This window comes from Asterias amurensis, chromosome 20, assembly GCF_032118995.1.
Source record: "Asterias amurensis chromosome 20, ASM3211899v1".
Classification (NCBI taxonomy): Eukaryota; Metazoa; Echinodermata; class Asteroidea; order Forcipulatida; family Asteriidae; genus Asterias; species Asterias amurensis.
This window is the reverse complement of record NC_092667.1, coordinates 10,422,456-10,440,185: the sequence shown is the minus strand read 5'-3', so window position 1 is coordinate 10,440,185 and position 17,730 is coordinate 10,422,456. Positions and strand designations below refer to the sequence as shown.

The 17,730-nt window shown below is 39.5% G+C and overlaps 1 protein-coding gene across 2 annotated transcripts in view; it reads left to right on the top strand.

The window, feature by feature from the left end:
• Positions 1 to 17,730, top strand: part of LOC139952480 (scavenger receptor cysteine-rich domain-containing protein DMBT1-like) — a 62,585-nt gene that overhangs the window by 30,903 nt on the left and 13,952 nt on the right. For both annotated transcript variants that reach the window (XM_071951618.1, XM_071951619.1), the window contains exons 2-5: positions 13,706 to 13,849; positions 14,984 to 15,163; positions 16,125 to 16,403; positions 17,064 to 17,243. In XM_071951618.1, the coding sequence (XP_071807719.1) occupies positions 13,706 to 13,849; positions 14,984 to 15,163; positions 16,125 to 16,403; positions 17,064 to 17,243 (783 nt within the window). The remainder of the gene's footprint in view (positions 1 to 13,705; positions 13,850 to 14,983; positions 15,164 to 16,124; positions 16,404 to 17,063; positions 17,244 to 17,730) is intronic.

Genomic DNA, 17,730 nt, shown 5'->3' with positions numbered 1-17,730 from the left:
ATTTTTTAGTTTGAGTAATTTCTAACCATACATATGAGCCCAAAAGCAAATGCCATGTGTAAAAGTATCACCCACTTAATTAGAGAAATTTAAGTGGGGTTAATATGGCAGCAAAATCAAATAACATTAACAGTCTGAAACATCGTAATTTTTTCTTTTTTCTCCCATATATTTTCAAATGCTGATTAGGTCTGTTAGGATTTTGTAGGCTTACTTCATACAATTTAACTCCAGCCTTGTCTTTTTTATTTTTATTTTTTTAAATTTTTTTTTACAGTGGTTAATATATTTTAAAGGCAGTGGACACTATTGATAATTGTCAAAGACTAGCCTTCACAGTTGGTGTATCTCAACATATGCACAAAATAACAAACCTGTGAAAATTTTTAGCTCAATCGGTCATCGAACTTGAGAGATAATAATGAAAGAAAAAACACCCTTGTCACACGAAGTTGTGTGCGAGTAGATGGTTGATTTCGAGACCTCAAGGTTTAAATCTGAGCTCTCGATATCAAATTCGTGGAAATTTACTTCTTTCTCGAAAACTATGGCACTTCATAGGGAGCCGTTTTTCACAATGTTTTATACCATCAACATCTCCCCATTACTCGTCACCAAGAAAGGTTTTGTGCTAATAATTATTTTGAGTAATTACCTATAGTGTCCACTGCCTTTAATTGGGCTGTGACGATTGAAATAAACTGCGATCACATTATACAAATATGAAGGGCGTGTTATTAGTTTTACCATGAAGCATTTGTAATTTTCTTCAAAATAAATTGAATCTAACATATTATTCTAAGTACCAAGGGCGTTCGAATTTTTTTCTTGCAACTGCAATGAAAAATTGACTCAAAATATTTAATGAATTGTTATTTTATGCGTAATGTTGGGATACACCAAGTGAGGATACCAGTCTTTGACAATACCAAACATGTTTTCTGCCTTTAATACAATACACTGGCCATGTTGAAAATCTTGGCTGATTATCATAAACACTCTAGTGGATAGTCAGAAGGAATGGGTAATGATTCACCTTTTCCTGCGTGTTGCGTCATCTTTCTACTGCTCTTTATGTGTATAGTCTTGCCTCTTCCTTTATGACTGCATCCTCCTATCCATCTCTTGTTTCAGGATGTAGAAGAGGCACATGGAGGGCCGGGGCGAATCACAGCTCTTAGTCTTTAAAGGGACACGTTGCCTTGAGTCAGGCGAGGTGGCCTATGAAAACCGTTTGAAACCGTTTGTTGTAAAATGCATATGGTTAGGAAGGTGTTTTAAAAGTAGAATATAATGATCCACACAAACATGCCTCGAAATTGCGTGGTTTTCCTTGTACGTCGTGAACTAACACGACACGCCAGAGTCAAGTTTTCGACTCCATAAAACGGCCGACCGCAATTTCGAGTCATGTTTGTGTGGATCATTATATTCTACCGTTAGACATCTTCCTAACCATGCAATTTACAACCAAACGGTTTCAAACACTTTTCATGGACCAACTCGACCGATCAAAGGCAACGTGTCCCTTTAAACAGAATCGTTCGCTTTGATGGATAGTGAATGCATAAATTGAATGGTTCCACATCGTGACTGTTTTGACGGGCTTTTTGGAGAGGGAGGGTGTCGTGTGAGCGTTCTCCGTCGATGCTGCATTTATCCCCGTTGGTGAATAATGTTAAACAGAATGAATGACTCAAGAGGTTTTTTATCTGTCGCCATTTTATTTTATTTTTTGAGTGGAGCGATTGAAGTCTCGTTACATTTTGGATTGTGGTATATCTTACAATGTTCAGGGGAATGTATACGTTTGTTTATCACTCTTGAAGTTAGTGGCGATATCAACTTTTGTTTCGTGGAATTTTTTTTTACTGTGGACTCGGTATAGGCCTTTCGTTTAGTAATCACTCTGTGAATTAATATTAACAATTTTGTGTTTAATATATGTTTGGTTTGCGGTAACACCATGTTGTATCTACTTGCCAGATACAGTTTGTTCTTAGAGAACTGTCTTGCTTAATTCTACTACCGCGGAGTAGAATGTTCGGGTGTTCGGGAGACTTTTCAGTTCTGAAAAGAACTGTCCTGCTTATAAACTATTACCTGAGCGGATGGTATAGAAAAAGGGTGGGACTACTTACTTTAGCTTATAGGATCGTAATTAACCGTACTACCGCGGAGTTAGTGCTTGGGTTGGTCTCAACGTTTCGACTAGCTTGCTCTAGTCATCGTCAGGAGACTGAAGACAAACTTTTTGTTTGTGGTACATTTTACATCGTTAAATGAAACTCGCTCTCGGCCTATCGTTTTGGCGATCGCCCGGTAACATCAAGCAGTTTGAGAAATGTTTAACTCCGAAGTATATATCAGTTTGATGCCCACAAATTTGAATCTGAGAAGCGCTACTGACGTTACGCTTCTCGGAATGTGTATTCCTATTAGATTATCTTTCCTCATGTGTGGATATTAATCCCTCCTTTTGTCTGAGATATTCCATAAACTCGACTAACTTTTGAAACGAAAATTTCACATACTGGTTGCAGTGTAAATACTTTTACATTTATACATAATTAAAACAACAGCTAAGCTAGCTACCTTAAATTACTTGTCGAAAACATTTACCTTTTTGGCAAAACATTAAAAAATGTGACCAGGTTTAAATGTTCACAGATAAGAGTGAGCATTAATAATTCGATAATGAAATTAATCTATTCCAACAACAAACAGCAGTGTTTAGGATTCGGACTGCCTCTAGCTGCCGGGCAACCTCGGTAGTCTAGTTGGTAAGACACTGCTCTAGAATTGCAAGGGTCGTGGGTTCGAATCCCACCCGAGTAACATGCCTGTGATATTGTTTTCACAGGACTCGGGAAAGTACTGAGTATACAGTGCTAACACACATCGGTGTATGGGTAAAAACAAAAATTAAAATTCTTTATCCCCGATGCAAATTTAACATCTATTTTAAACAGCAGTGTGTTTTTTTCCTTTCACAGTGAGGCACGTTCAACAATTGTGGATTCATTTAAAGCTACTTTAAATTGCCAGGGACGTGTTTGCTTATTCAGCCATCTATGAATTGAAAGAGGGCATAAATAATATGCATATCGAATACCAGTGTGGTTGTGTTTGGTGCTCCATCATTTTGTACGATAATTGATGGCAACCTTACTGCCACTTCATGCACCGTCAAACTTTTACCCATTATTGCCACAGTGGGTGCGTTCGTTTAGCTTCCCTGGGTCTACCCCGGTGTGTGGCGTTTTTTTCCCAGGACGAAAGTGGGTTATTATCTGAATATCTGCACACGTTCGTCCTGGGAAAAAAACCACCACACACCGGGGCTGACCCAGGGAAGCTAAACGAACGCACCCATTATTTATCACCAGTGTTGGTGTCCTTGCTAATGTCTTTTTGTCTGGGCCATCACCTAAATGGCACTGTCGTTGTTGAGCTGCAAAGAGCACCAGACTAAAAACTCTGGTGTTTCTGAGAGAGTGGGTTCAAGTTCCTACTGCGGCTCTTTTGCTGTTTCCTTGAGCAAGTACTTCATTTGCTTTATCCTTCGGATGGGACATTAAACCGAAGGTTCCGTGTACTGGGAATGGTAGCAAAACAATCAATAACACTTACCTTGAGAATGTGCCCCCCCCCCCCCCCGTTATAGTCAAGATTTCGAAAAGCGTGCAGTGCAGGCCCCATGTAATGTTATGAGTTTTCCTTTTAATCACGGAGATGTGTGAAAGGGGGCAGGGCCTCTCCCCTGCCCATTTACCCCCCCCCCCCTTAAATAAATAAAATATCACGCACAAAAACATTTTGCATCAACCAAATTTGTTCGAACAATCAAAGCCTCCCCATAATGTCTCCTCTGCCCCCCCCCCCTTCTCAAAAAAAAATAGAAAGAGAAAAATGTCAGTTTGCACCAACGAGTTGTGTACAAATTGTGCCTTAAGGAAGACAATCTTCTGTCGCTATTTTTAAAACATGTGAAGTGACTTCACTGATGTCACAAGTTAACTCGTCTTCATCATTGAGTTGAGACGAAGCCTTGAAATATCAGTGATCTCACTTTGGGGGTGTCTTACCCGGCAGCTTGTCCGTGTCAAACACACGGTTCTCAACCTCAAAGGTATCAAACCACGTGGTGAAAGACCTTCCGGAGCAGCTGTCGGACAGACGGGGGAACGAACTCACAAAAACCCCGGGGGCTAGCTGTCCCCGTATGCCCCCGTATTAATACCCGTGATGATGGCTGGACACTGCGCTAGTCCCGTGCTAGCGATGTAGTAACTGTTAGCATAATATCAGATTATCAAATTATTCTCAGATCGTAGAGGATGAATCATTTCGGAATTGACTGTGAAACGATTCGTGGGAGGAGCACCGTGGCGTAGATATAGAGGGCGGGGGTGGGGGGGGGGGGGGGGAGACCAGCAGGGGATTAAGACGTATGTTATCCCAGACAATCGGGAGGAAAGATCAGCTTGGTGGCAAGGGTGCAACACGGTAAATGACATCCCTAAAACCAATGGAGGTAGAAATTACCGTTCTTCCATGCTCAAACAACCAATTCTGAATACCAAAATCGTATTAAAATCTTATGAACAATACTACCTACACCTGCTACTTTAGGTCTACTACTCGTTTGTTACGATTCAAACTACATACTAAATACTACTCACTGCTGTACTAATACTGTTCTATTGTACTCTTCTGCTATTAAAGGCAGTGGACACTATTGGTAATTGGTCGTCGGAGTTGCGAGATAACTATGAAAGAAAAAATACCCTTGTCCCACGAAGTTGTGTGCGTTTAGATGGTTGTTTTCGAGACCTCAAGTTCTAAACTTAAGGTCTTGAAATCAACTTCGTGGGAAATTACTTCTTTCTTGAAAACTACGGCACTTCAGAGGGAGCCGTTTCTTACAATGTTTTATACCGTCAACCTCTCCCCATTATTCGTCACCAAGAAAGGTTTAATGCTAATAGTTATTTTGAGTATATATACCAATGGTGTCCACTGCCTTTAACTCTGGCTTTCGAGGAGTAACCGGAATACTATTAGTGCCGGAAAAAAAGATTAATCACCGTTTTAACACCTTTTCGTTGTTTCAGGGTGGTTTTTAGTTGTTGTATTCAAGTCTTACTAGGGCCCGTGAGTCAAATCGTACCCAAACCAACTGAGCTGTATCATTAACTAGAGAGACATGACTCTCTATTTAATGAAAATGTATAATCCATAATGACAATGTTGTTCGACACGCACACATGGAATCAAGACGGGTTTTCTCCCTGTCCACGTTAATTAAGGCAGAATGAAGTCAAATCAAAATGGAACCAACCTGTCTTTGACACAGCTGGGTTGTTGTTTTGTCAGCAGTCTCTCTTAATTAGTTACACCATACGTCAATCTTTAGCACAAGTAATATGCTCCTTTTGGTGTGTTATAACGTGTAGTTGATTAGTCCGAGGTAAAGGCTGTGCATCAACTCAACATTTATAATGATATAAACGTGTATGAAATCAAAGCATGATGCTTCATGGGTTAGGCCTACTGACCAACCAATATAATATCAATTCCATAAGTTCTGCACAAGGGTTTCACATGGCGACCCTGATGGAGGGACATCGTCGCTTTTTATTATCAGCATTTGAAATACAATTTACGTGATTTTCATGATTGTCTATATTGTAAGCGCTTTAGAGCATTTTTGTCACGCATTTTGGCGTCATATTACTGTTTTATTAGGCTATTTATGATTATAAACACCAACAGTTACTATCTGTGCAAATATTTTGCGATCTCGATTTTACGCTCATGCGCGGGAGTAGCGCGCATTCTTAAACTCATGTCATGTCGTTTTACCACTGTAGACCTAAAACCATGTGGACATTGACTTCCAAAATAGCGCAACCAACACTATTGTGATGATGACGTCCAGGTGCACGTTTTGGCCACACCGACCAGAAACACGTTTTAGCTTCGGTCATTCGTTAAGTCATTCGTTAAAAGCTTCGGGTACTTTTTCAAAATGTCCACAGATTTACATTAAACTTACAGGGTTTGAAGATAATGATAGTGGAAAGCTTCCCTTAAAATATTACTAACTAAGGTTGTGTGGTTTTTGAGAAATTAGTAAAACAAGTCGCAAATCTGTTTTAGCATGTAAAATCCCCTTAACCAGTTATGATATTAGACCAAAACCACAGCTTTACTGGTTAATACGTTTTTACATGCTAAAACTGAGACGAAAATTATTACTTATACTCATTTCTCAAAAACTACAGCACCTCAGTAAGTAAAATTTCAAAGGAAGCTTTCTACTATCAAAATCTTCAAACTGTGTAAGTTTTTGTTCTGATAAAGTACATAAACCTTTTAAGCGTGTCAGTTTCTGAAAATGTACGTACCTTACATAGGCCTATATACATGAATCTACATGTTTATGTAATAACGCGGTATCAGTTGGACTTTTAAAATAAACCCATAGCCTATCAATTTGTCAGTCTCGTGATTGCGCTAGCTTCAACCTAAAGATCGAACCAATTAGTGTGTTATTCTGTAATTCATATTGTTGTGCTGCAGTGTTCACATTACTGAACTGCTCAAGTCTCGACTTGTTCTTATACAGTGCCGTATTTACTACATTGCTAATTCAGTGACTCATATCTTTACATATTGTGCATGTTCTTATGGTATGACACATCATGGAGTTTGGGAAGAGTACACTCATACCAAAACATCTCCAGCGAAATGGGCAATACATTTCAATCCATTATTTACGGATTCACACTTTGTTATTATTTACGAACTCCTCTGCCCGAAGAAATGACAACAGATTGACAAAAAAGATTAATGGATTGGCAACCAAGAATAGGAAATAGGAAAAGAGGTAGACAGAGAAGAAGATGAAGAGATGACATCAGGGTTTATGCAGGAGCAACATGGACCAAAACTGCAAGAAAAATACATGAATGGCGTCTACATGAGCAGGGCTACATCTTAAACTGGATGAACACAACCTAAACGATGCCTGTTATATTATTGCAGAAGGTTTCGGCACATAGATCACGTTCGATCGGCCTGTACATTTACTATGAGTAGTTTAATAGTTTACTCAGCAAGTGAAGCATGAATGTAATAACATACATGCAGGCCCGCTAAAAATGTCATGAGCACATGGTGTGTTTAATCAAGTAATGACATATTATGATTTGTTGGTCATGGCTCGCTTTATAATTATTGAAAATCACTGCACAAGGGAAGTGGGGGTTAAACTCGGTTGGAATTTGATGCCTTCAAAATTGGAATACAAGACAAATTGCGAATTGATAACTTCGGCTATGGTTACATATAAAACGTTCTTCATAATCGAGAATACAACAAACTTCAAAAGCTATACAGTCTTAAACGAACAAATCAGAAATGGCTAAATTCTGTTTATGAAAAGTAACACAGACCATTTAGCTGGTGCACTAATAGGTCTTGACCGAAAAACGTGAGTACAAAATTGAAGAACAAAAAATAACTCCCACAAACGGCTATACCCAAATGGCAAAAACAGTGCCAATAGTTGTCTGTAAAACGTTAGTCAACATATATTATCAATAATAATCATTTAAACATGTTTATTTTTTTCTGTTGAAACCACCAGAAGGTTTTTCTGCCATGTGTATACCGTACTCAATAGTAAAAGAAAGCGAAATACAAAACGACAGCTAAAGTTCATTCGTTCATCTATGACCATATTTGCCGATATACAACTGGATGCAATTATCTCCAGTGTGCTGATTCTTCAATGCCTCTGTAGCCATTTCTGTCGTTTTCAGCACCTTCGATCTAATTTTCAAGAATGTATGGAGAGTGTGTATTAAAGGGTCTTATACCTTTTGTAGAACAAAAAACACAATGTCCACAGATTTACACTAAACTTACACAGTTTGAAGATAATGATAGTAGAAAGCTTCCCTGAAAATATTTCTTGCTGAGGTGCTGTAGTTCTTGAGAAATGAGTTAAACAATGTCATGAAAATAGTTTTCGTCTCAGTGATCATGAGACGAACATTATTTTAGCATGTAAAAACGTATTTTCATGACATTGTTTTACTATTTTCCAAATAGTATATTCTGCTTAAAACAGCTTTATGAAATTGGGAGACCAGGGCCCAATTTCATAGAGCTGCTAAGCACGAAAATTTTCTTAGCATGGATTACATGGTGGGACAAATAAAAATTGAATTGAATTGAATTGAATTGAATTAGCAACCAAATTTCCATTTCATTGTACATTACCCGAGAAAGAAACAAAATATCAATATAAATATAACATGAATACATCGAAGGAGCGTATATAGTTCCGTATTTCTATCTCAAATTGAACCCCTTCCCGTCGAGAGAAATCCCTAACCATATTAATAATTTATTCCCGCTGTGCAACGAGGTTGAATCGTAACCAACAGTCAATGGCGAGAGATAGTCTCATCCAATTCTATTTCAACGGAGTGACGGTATGTGATGAACCGGTAATGCGTGTGCGATCGCCCGTGCACTGGCACGCTGTGAACCACGCTGTTTAACTTGCTGCATTCTAAACAGGAATGTTATTTTTAGCCTTTGGTAATGACACACGCTCGTTACTCGTAACAAACTCGTAAGCAATTGCTGCCCCATCAGTAGGTAAGGAAACTTGTTTAACATCTCCTTGTACTTCCACATTTCATTTAAAGCCATTGGACACTTTCGGAACAGAAGAAAAAGAAAAAAGTTTTACAAATAACCTACAGGGTTTACAGAAGGTAATGGTGAAAGACTTCTCTTGAAATATTATTCCATGCTTTACTTTTTGAAAAACCTTAAAACATATAACCTGAAATTTGCTCTAAAGGAGTACACTAATAAACAAATCTTGTTTTTTTCTTTGTTGGTTTTCAGATACAATTTCTCGATATGATTTCTGTTCGGAGGTAAATATTTCACAGACAAAATAGTTCTAGTATGAACTTCATAACGATAAGCTTGCACGCTAAAATTAATTATTGTTGTTGATACTTCTTTTGATACAGCGTGTGAAAATAGGTGAAGCCAAACTCCGTAAGAATCAGTATTACTTTAAAATCCCCCTGTTTATTTTTTTATTTTTTTTCATTGAAAAACGGTCAAATTACGACTTCTTATTTAACCAGGATAGAAGGTTGGGTTGTATTTCCATCCTGTGTTTATGGAGTAGGGGTTTACACCTGTGCTCCCATGACGTCTGTGTATCAATTTTCCTTTTCAGCTGCCAAGAACAAGAAAGTTGAAACCATTTCCATTTGTTTTCTTCAGTTTGATTAATACAATATACGTAAACGGTACAACAATTGGGGTTGGGAACATCAAACGAGGCATGTATTTGATGCGAGCTTCCTCATTTGATCATTGAACAATATACAAATAAATGAAAACTTTAAAAATAAATATCTTAATAACAAAGAACACCTATGTTTTCGTTTTTAAAATCGTATGTAAATGTAGAAATACACAATAAAACAAACATCTGAAAATTTCATTTCAAAAGGTAGTCGCGTTTCTGAGGTATGGCCAAATATTCCGTATAGCAACTATATGTCCACGCAGAAAGAGAAATCCCGCATAGGAATCGCGATCTGAGAAACGTTACGCGGTTACGCTTTTCAAATTTATATGCAGTTTCATGCAATGAAATCATTGTATCCAATGAAATCATTGGGGTCGTGAGACCAGTGCCTGACTTGCGGGTAAAGACAGGTGACCAGTCCACTAGAGCGCCTGCTTTTGGGGGTCTTCTTTCTCTATTCTTGTGTGGGAACCTTGACGACTATACGTGTGGTCAGATCACCTTTTGCTCCAAGTAGAGAGATGTAAGAATATCCTTTTAGATATATGGCAGACACTATAGGAGTGCACTGTTTGTTTTGGGTCTATACGGACACAATTTACCTAAGACTGATGTGATGTGATGTAGTGTTGTGTCCGCCATATCTCAAAAAGGCTTATGGCATGTTTCGTGCGTGTAAATACCACTACACTGATCAGTGATGGTGGGATATACAACATGGCGTCATCTTAGAAGGAATCTAATAATGACGCCATTGCCCTCCAGCCACTCAAGATATTACAGGGAAAGAGGTGTTGGGTCTACCACTGAGATTATAAGAGATAAGAGGGTTCATCATAATTGGGTTATACACAATAGGTGAACCAACGGCCGAGATATGCTTCCCTCACCGGGAAAGAGTACATTGGAATCTTAAGTATACGTGGGCCTATGGTATATAAATACTCGCCAATCCCGTAATGACTCATTCCGTTGAATGTCAATTGACCATCAGGATACGGTTCGTAAGTGATGCAGAAATTGTTGATTAACCGTTAAGCGAATCACCTTGTTTGATACCCTGCAGTCATCTTTGCCTGTTGTACAGAATACGAATACAATCAATGTAAGACCTTTCAAACGAGCCCGACTATTTCCCTTTTGACCTGTATTTCATAGTTCTCCATGACCCTATTGGCCCTTTGTGAAACCAAGGCTTCATCGAGTAGGCTCTGTCAGGTAATTATTTTGGAAACATGCGTGTCGGTACGGGACTCCAAACAGACGCACACAGAGCATAAGCCCAGGCCTTGATTTCGAAAAAACTGTATAAGCCTCGTATCTTTAAGGTGTCCTATCATTTTAATATTTTGCAAACTAAAAAAGGTTACTTTAAAGGTGTAGTACAGCTGCATCAACCGTTTCTGTAGACTTGTATCTGCTAAGTTTCAACAAGAAGCGTGTCGTGGCCTTAAGAGCACCAGACTAAAGTTCTGATGTTTCTGATCAGCAGAGTGTGGGTTCGAGCGCGATCATGGCAATTTACTCGATGGAGCTCAGTTCGATCAACAATGAGACAAATTCCAACGACCAGCAATCTTTTTTGTTAAACATTTCCTGAGCAGGATTTGAAACATAATGCGGGAAAAAGCCCAAGTTGATTTGGGTAAATTACCTCTTCTTCTAAAATGACATTTCACTACACTAGGGCCACCGTTAAATAATAACATGGCGGAAGGAAATATAATACCTTCTGTAAAAAGAGAAAATTTAGATTGAAATATCACTGACAATAGAGTGTTGATCGCGGAACACCACATGCTTTAAAGATCATCGGAGAGTGACTTTTACACAATCTGTAGACCTACATGCAGAGTGCAATGTATACTACACTCATAGTACAGATTAGTTTGACATTAGTAATCTAAACCTGCTATCCTCGTCTCAAGCTATAAAACACACAACAACATATGGGGCGCAATTCCTTTGCTCTGCTTACCACCCGACCGAGTTCTGCGCTTACGACCACCATTGTCAACTTACTATATCCACGCACCGAATTGCGCTAGCAGGGCCCAATTTCATAAAGCCTGTAAGCACACAAATTTGCCGAGCATGAGATTTCTTCCTTGATAAAAACAGGATTACCAACCAATGTTGCATATTGCTTGATACTGGTATTCAGCTGTTGTTTGCTAATCCTGAAAATCACGGGGCAATTTGGTTGGTAATCCTGTTTTTATCAAGGAAGAAATTTCATGCTTAGCAAATATTTGTGCTTACAGGCTTTATGAAATTGGGCCCTGTTTGAGCGAAAAATGCTCAAATTCACTGCTACAGTTAAAACTGATGGAATAGTGTACGTGTCTAAATGATCCCGAAGTCGAGCTCAAATAAATTATTTAACCAGTTTCGGATTAGCCTGACCCAGAAAAAAGGTCGAGCGATCACAACATCAGGGGTAATGGTTACATCGTGGAAGTGTCGTGGCCGAGCGGTTAAAAGCACCGAATAATTCAAACTCTGGTGTTTCTGATCAGCAGAGTATGAGTTCAAATCCCCAGCCGTGACACTGTGTCCTTGAGCAAGACACTTAACCATTGCTTCGTCCTTCGGATGGGACATAAAGCCGCTGGTCCCATGTGTTGTGTAACGCATGTAACAGAACCCAGTGTACTCATCGAAAAGAGAAGGGGTTCGCCCCGGTGTTCCTGGTTGTGGCTGCTGTATGCGCCGTAGCACCTTGTAAACCCTTATAAGGTGCTAAATAATTGGGTCTCAGAATTCATCACTGCAATTACCTATCTTTCTGAAAGTTTGTATATACTCAGCGCCTTGAGTACCTTGTTTGGTAGATACGTGCGCTATATAAGACTTCGATATTATTATTATTATAAACGTACACAGATTTGCACTTTACCTGTAGTTGAACAAACTGGTTAAACCAAGGTTTTGTGGCTACATTGAAAGCATAGGACGTCATCACTCTATATCAAAACATAGCAATACATATCAGTTTAATATAATTGCAATCTGCAATTCTACTTTAAAGTCCTATGTTATCTCGAGGTTCAGCGCATCGGCGCATTCGTGAAATCCATTTGCGAAATTGATACCATCGCTTCACCATGTGTGTCTGGTGACTCGTGTAATTCCTTCAGTTGAGAAAGAACTTAAGTCTGCCCGAGCGAGTAATAATACGGATATTTTTTACTCGTTTGATTGTTCTTTAATGACTTTTGCAAACGCATGATTGATATTTCATATGGCGATGTTTTTATTTTTGAGAGAGATCGTTTGTATAATTTGTGTGATATGGTTCTACATCCAGCAATAATGTTGACTCGATTTTTGTGCAGCTATATTCAGCCCGATTTAAAATCAATTCGATTGAAGCCCGCGAGGCTGGTATACAGGTGACAACGTGCCCCGGTGGCAGTTCATTTGGGTCGATAGCCCCAACTTAGTTAAAGGTATACCCCCTCATCTTGATGTGGCCGTCCGGTGTGGCAGGAGATTCTGTACCCCAGACGGAGTACTGTGTAAAAACTACTTCTCTTTTCAAACATCCTCTTCCAGCCCATGTAAATTTCCCACACAGGGACAAAATCTCCGCCGGACAGATTTCTCCGGGACACCGGCCTGGTGATGTTTAGGCGATCTCTCACTAGAAATATGAAAACGATTCTACGGCGCAACCACTCTCTCTAAATGCAAAAGAGTGAAAAGGCACTTTTTGAAGAGCCATATGAGGGACAACTCTTTTTCGAGTGGTCTTCCACTCTTTTAGATTGAAGTTTGCATCTTTTGGGGTGATTTTTAACTCTGTCCTGGAGTGAAATATCCACCACTGTTTTTAAAGAGCCATTATGAGGGACAACTCGAAATGTACCGAGTGGGTTTTTTCAATCTTTTACATAAAGAGAGCACATCACCCGTGACTCGTGGTGAACTATATTCAGCAGAGTAAGGGTTCGAGTCCCAGCCGTGACACTTGTGTCCTTAAGCAAGGCACTTAACCGATGCTTCGTCCTTCGGATTGGACGTAAAGCCTTTGGTCTCGTGTGTTTTGTAACGCACGTAAAATAACCTAGTGCACTTATCGAAAAGCGAAGGAGTTCGCCCGGTGTTCCTGATTTGATTGGCAGCATTTTGCGCCACAGCTCCTTACAAATCACTACATGGCTCTTTAAATGAATAGGTTTCGTACTTCAAAATGTAGCTCAACATACCTTGCATGAAAAACACTGCGCGCTTTGATACGCCCCGAGGGATGTAATAAAGCGCTATATAAGAACCAAGTGTATAGATTTGTTTGTGTTTGCCTAAATTCATGTTTTTTTGTTGTTGATATATATTTGTTTACAGCTGTTGAGGAAGGATCAGTGAAGTTGACGGGAGGAGCGAACGGGTTGCAAGGATTCGTACAGGTGTATGTCGGTGGCAAATGGGGCACAGTGTGCAACGAGGAATGGGACAAAGACGATGCCGATGTGGTGTGTAAACAGCTTGGTAAGTTTGTTTGGGGTGTTTTGGGGTGTATGTTTGGAGTGTTTGTTGAGGTGATTTGGACGTCTGTTTGGAGTGTTTGTTGGGGAAGTTTTTAATTTTTTTTATTTGGGTGTTTTGGTGATGGTTGGGGTTTTTTGTGTGTGTTTGTCCAAATGTTTTTTTTTTTGTCATTTTCTTGCGATTACTGGGCGTAAAGTCTTCACTGAGCCTGACACTTTGGAATGTACGTTATAATAATACAAGTTGTTGCATGAATTTGGTATTTTAGTTCAAGTGATCGTCACAGAACTAGCCTGGGTTTTTGTTGATGTTGTTGTTGTAGTTGATGTGAATTTCTTCCACTGTACGTCTTTTTCCAGCACATTTTGTTTCAAGTGATAAAAAAAATAAAGCAAAATTTAGTGATCCTGTTAAATAAATGCATACTGCATCCTTTAATCCGATCCGCAAATCCACTTCGTTTATATGTGAGGACACAAAATTATATGCTTATCGAGATTAATAATAAAACGATACCAATAATTACGGGCACGTTATCATTGTCTGCAACACTTTTCAAACTACGGTTTGTCGAGGGCTTGTAAAGTAATGAAAACATAGTCGTTAATTATATTCTCTGGTAAATTATTCATACATTGGTTCGTTCAAGTTTTTTATTGCACCTGTTTGTCTTGTACGCTCGACTGCTTTATAACGATCAGCTCCCCGCGGTCAACATTTCCCTAGCCTGGTTCTATCCACAGGCTTCATCGAGATTATTGTGAACTCGTGTGTGAAGTTTAATTGGAAGGATTGGAAAGGCTAGAATGCACAATCAATCGTAATCGTGTTGTTGATGAGACAATTTAGACGCGGTTTGAATGAGATACTGTAGAAGTAATGTCGGTCAATTTTGAGATTGAAAACAATACTATTGGTGAATAACGTATCAGAATGTACTGTTACAGTGGCTCGGTAATCATGTGGACGCACATGACCTTTGGCCTGTAGAGACATCCCATAATTGTGTATCAATCTTTTGCTTGATCATAGATTTTAATGCATACTTCACATTGCTTTAACTTTTCTGTAGCCTTCAGTTCAGTTAGTTATGTCTCAGGTTAAATGTAATCATTGTTTGTGTGACTGTTTCAGGTGCCAGTGGGGGCGCTATGTTCAGCGAAAGCAGCCACTCATTGGGAAATATCAACAGCTCATTGCCAGTTCACATGTCCATGGCAAATTGTTCAGGGACCGAGAGGAAACTAACAGAGTGTGCCCATAGCAATGTGACACAGTGCACTCACGCCAGTGACGTCAAAATCGACTGCGTCAGTAAGTTGTTCAAGTCGAGACGCAATACAGAGCGCGCCACCAAGAGTTTGCAATGGAGAGGCCATTTCTCACAGGAGGCAACTTCCTCCCCAGAAGGCATTATACAGTCCAATGTAGTCAAGAAAACTATCATGATTAGTTAAATTTACTTGATGGCGTTTACCTTCAAATCAAATTAATGCCAAAAATGTCATCGACCTTTAAGTGAACCTAAAGTGAAGTCCTAAATGTAGCATGGAACTTAATGTGGCCCAAAGCCTGAACCTAAATATTGGCAGAGTAAGCTGCGGGCTACTGGGTACGAGATTTGGGGCAACAGTTAGGCCTCAGGCGAAGATAAGTTGCCACAAAGTCGTTTAAAAACGGTAATTGTTTGCACGCAAGGATTCAAAATGCTTGTCTCAACGCACAACTCGATGTTCGTGTGCATTGCAAGGGTTATACTTCGGCTATCATGTTTTAAAAGGAACTCTCCGAAGCAAGCACTTGGCGGCGCACTGTATTGCATGTGAACCCTCCATATTTTGTAAAAAATTTAAATTCTAGTTAGTCTTTATCGATTTCCATCTTATCGATTGTCGTCTTTTCCTGCTGACAAAACTTATTTTGATGGCAGCAAACGAAACATTTTTATTACAAAATCCTTGAAGAAATACATTTCTTTCCCACCCTGAAACATGGTCACTTAATTGAGGGTCAGTGCCAAACATGGATCGATTCAATCGTTCTTGATTGAAATACCTTTACATTTTTGTTTCCTTCTAACCGGTGTCCAATGGAATTCTGTCCGCCGGAGACTGAGTCCCCCTTCGAAGTAGTTGTTCATAGTTTGCCATATGGGGGACCGAGTCTCGGGGGGGGGGACCCACATATAATCTGCCACACCGCGGCACTGTATTCAAATAAAACTTTCAGGTGACTATTACTGTACCCTTTTTCGCTAATTATTGTTTCCTTTAAGTTCCGGGCTACAAAGCCTGTGTGACGTATGACAAAAAGAATAAGCCTCTTCAGGGCCGCATGCACACACCTTCAAAGCACAACATCAACGAGTGTGCCAGACTATGCCGCTCCGACGGGTACGCGTACGTTGGGATCCGACCACTGGAGTGTCACTGCGGCTCGGTGGGCGAAGACTTCGAGTCGGTTGGCGTGGAGCCGAACGACAATTGTAGTGCCTTCTGTACAGGAGCCGGGTCCCAGAACTGCGGGTCAGATGGCAGTTTGGCGATTCATGACGGTAAGATATAGCTTACAAATGAATGGTTTTGAATGCTATGGTGAGAATCACGTCATAAGTTTGAAACTAACATGACAACTCAAACAATTTGATTTCGCAGATGTTAACTTTCACATCGGGTCAAAACATAGTATTTTGATTTTCTTGGCTTTTACCCTTTTACGAATAAGTATTAAGCACTGTATACTCAGTACTTTCCTAAGTTCTGTGGAAAAAAAAACACAAGTAAATCACTCGAGCATTGATTGAGCAAAAATTTGACTTGAGTATATTTTTTATATTTTATGACCTATTTCTGGGTCATGTTGTCACAGATTCTGGATGATACTGACCCCTAAAGGTGTCAGGCAAAACGGGGTCCAGATCCGGGTCAATTCTAACCAAGGGTTATTTATTTTAGAGTAGAAACGAAATATCTCACAATATGGATTTTATTATTTCTTTGTATGTTTTGTGGAAATGTTTACCAACACCTTATTTCCTGAAGACGAGCAGAGTACACTGTTCGAAACGTCGAGACCAAACCGTCTCTTTTGAGAGCCACCACTCATGGTTGTACCCGAAAGTTTACAATTTATATTTATACTTATAGTTACTCTTATTCTCCACATCATGCAAAGCTTCAAACACCATTTACCTTATTCCCGTTCGACTCCACAGTGGCAGTGGGAAGTTGCAGCGGCAAATTCAAGAGCAAGTACGGAGCCGTCACTTCACCGGAGTTTCCAGGTAGCTATCCTCGCGATGCACGCACGTGCCAGTGGATTGTGGACGTATCCGAAAATGGCGATACCACCATTCAGTTTCCGGTGTTCGACATGGATGAGGGAGACGCACTCGGTAGGTTTAAAAACCATGTTACCTCAGACTTTGAGAGAATTGAACTGTCGTCGCGGCCTATTACATTAGTGGGCTTTTAAAACCAACTGTTAAATGTCCCTGTTGCACAAGCAAATCTTATACTTTTGAATGAGGTGGAACTGGGAGCAGGAAACATGAAAGATCTTTCGAAAAACATTATGTGGAGTTTTAAACACCAATTCACGAAAAGGTTTTTTTACAAATTTGAATGAGGTGGAACGGAGAGCAGGAAACATGAAAGATCTTTTGAAAACATTCTGTGGAGTTTTAAACATAAGTTCACGAAAAGGTTTTTTACAAATTTGAAATCTCATTTATCAAAAGAAGAATGCTTCATATTTTGTTGCTTATCATTGTCAAGTGCAAAGGATTATCTCAAAGCAATAATAATCAGTTCTTTATACAAAAACTTTTCTGATCTTCAGAACATCGTTAGTCTCGTTTCAAGCCTTTGATTTTGACCTTT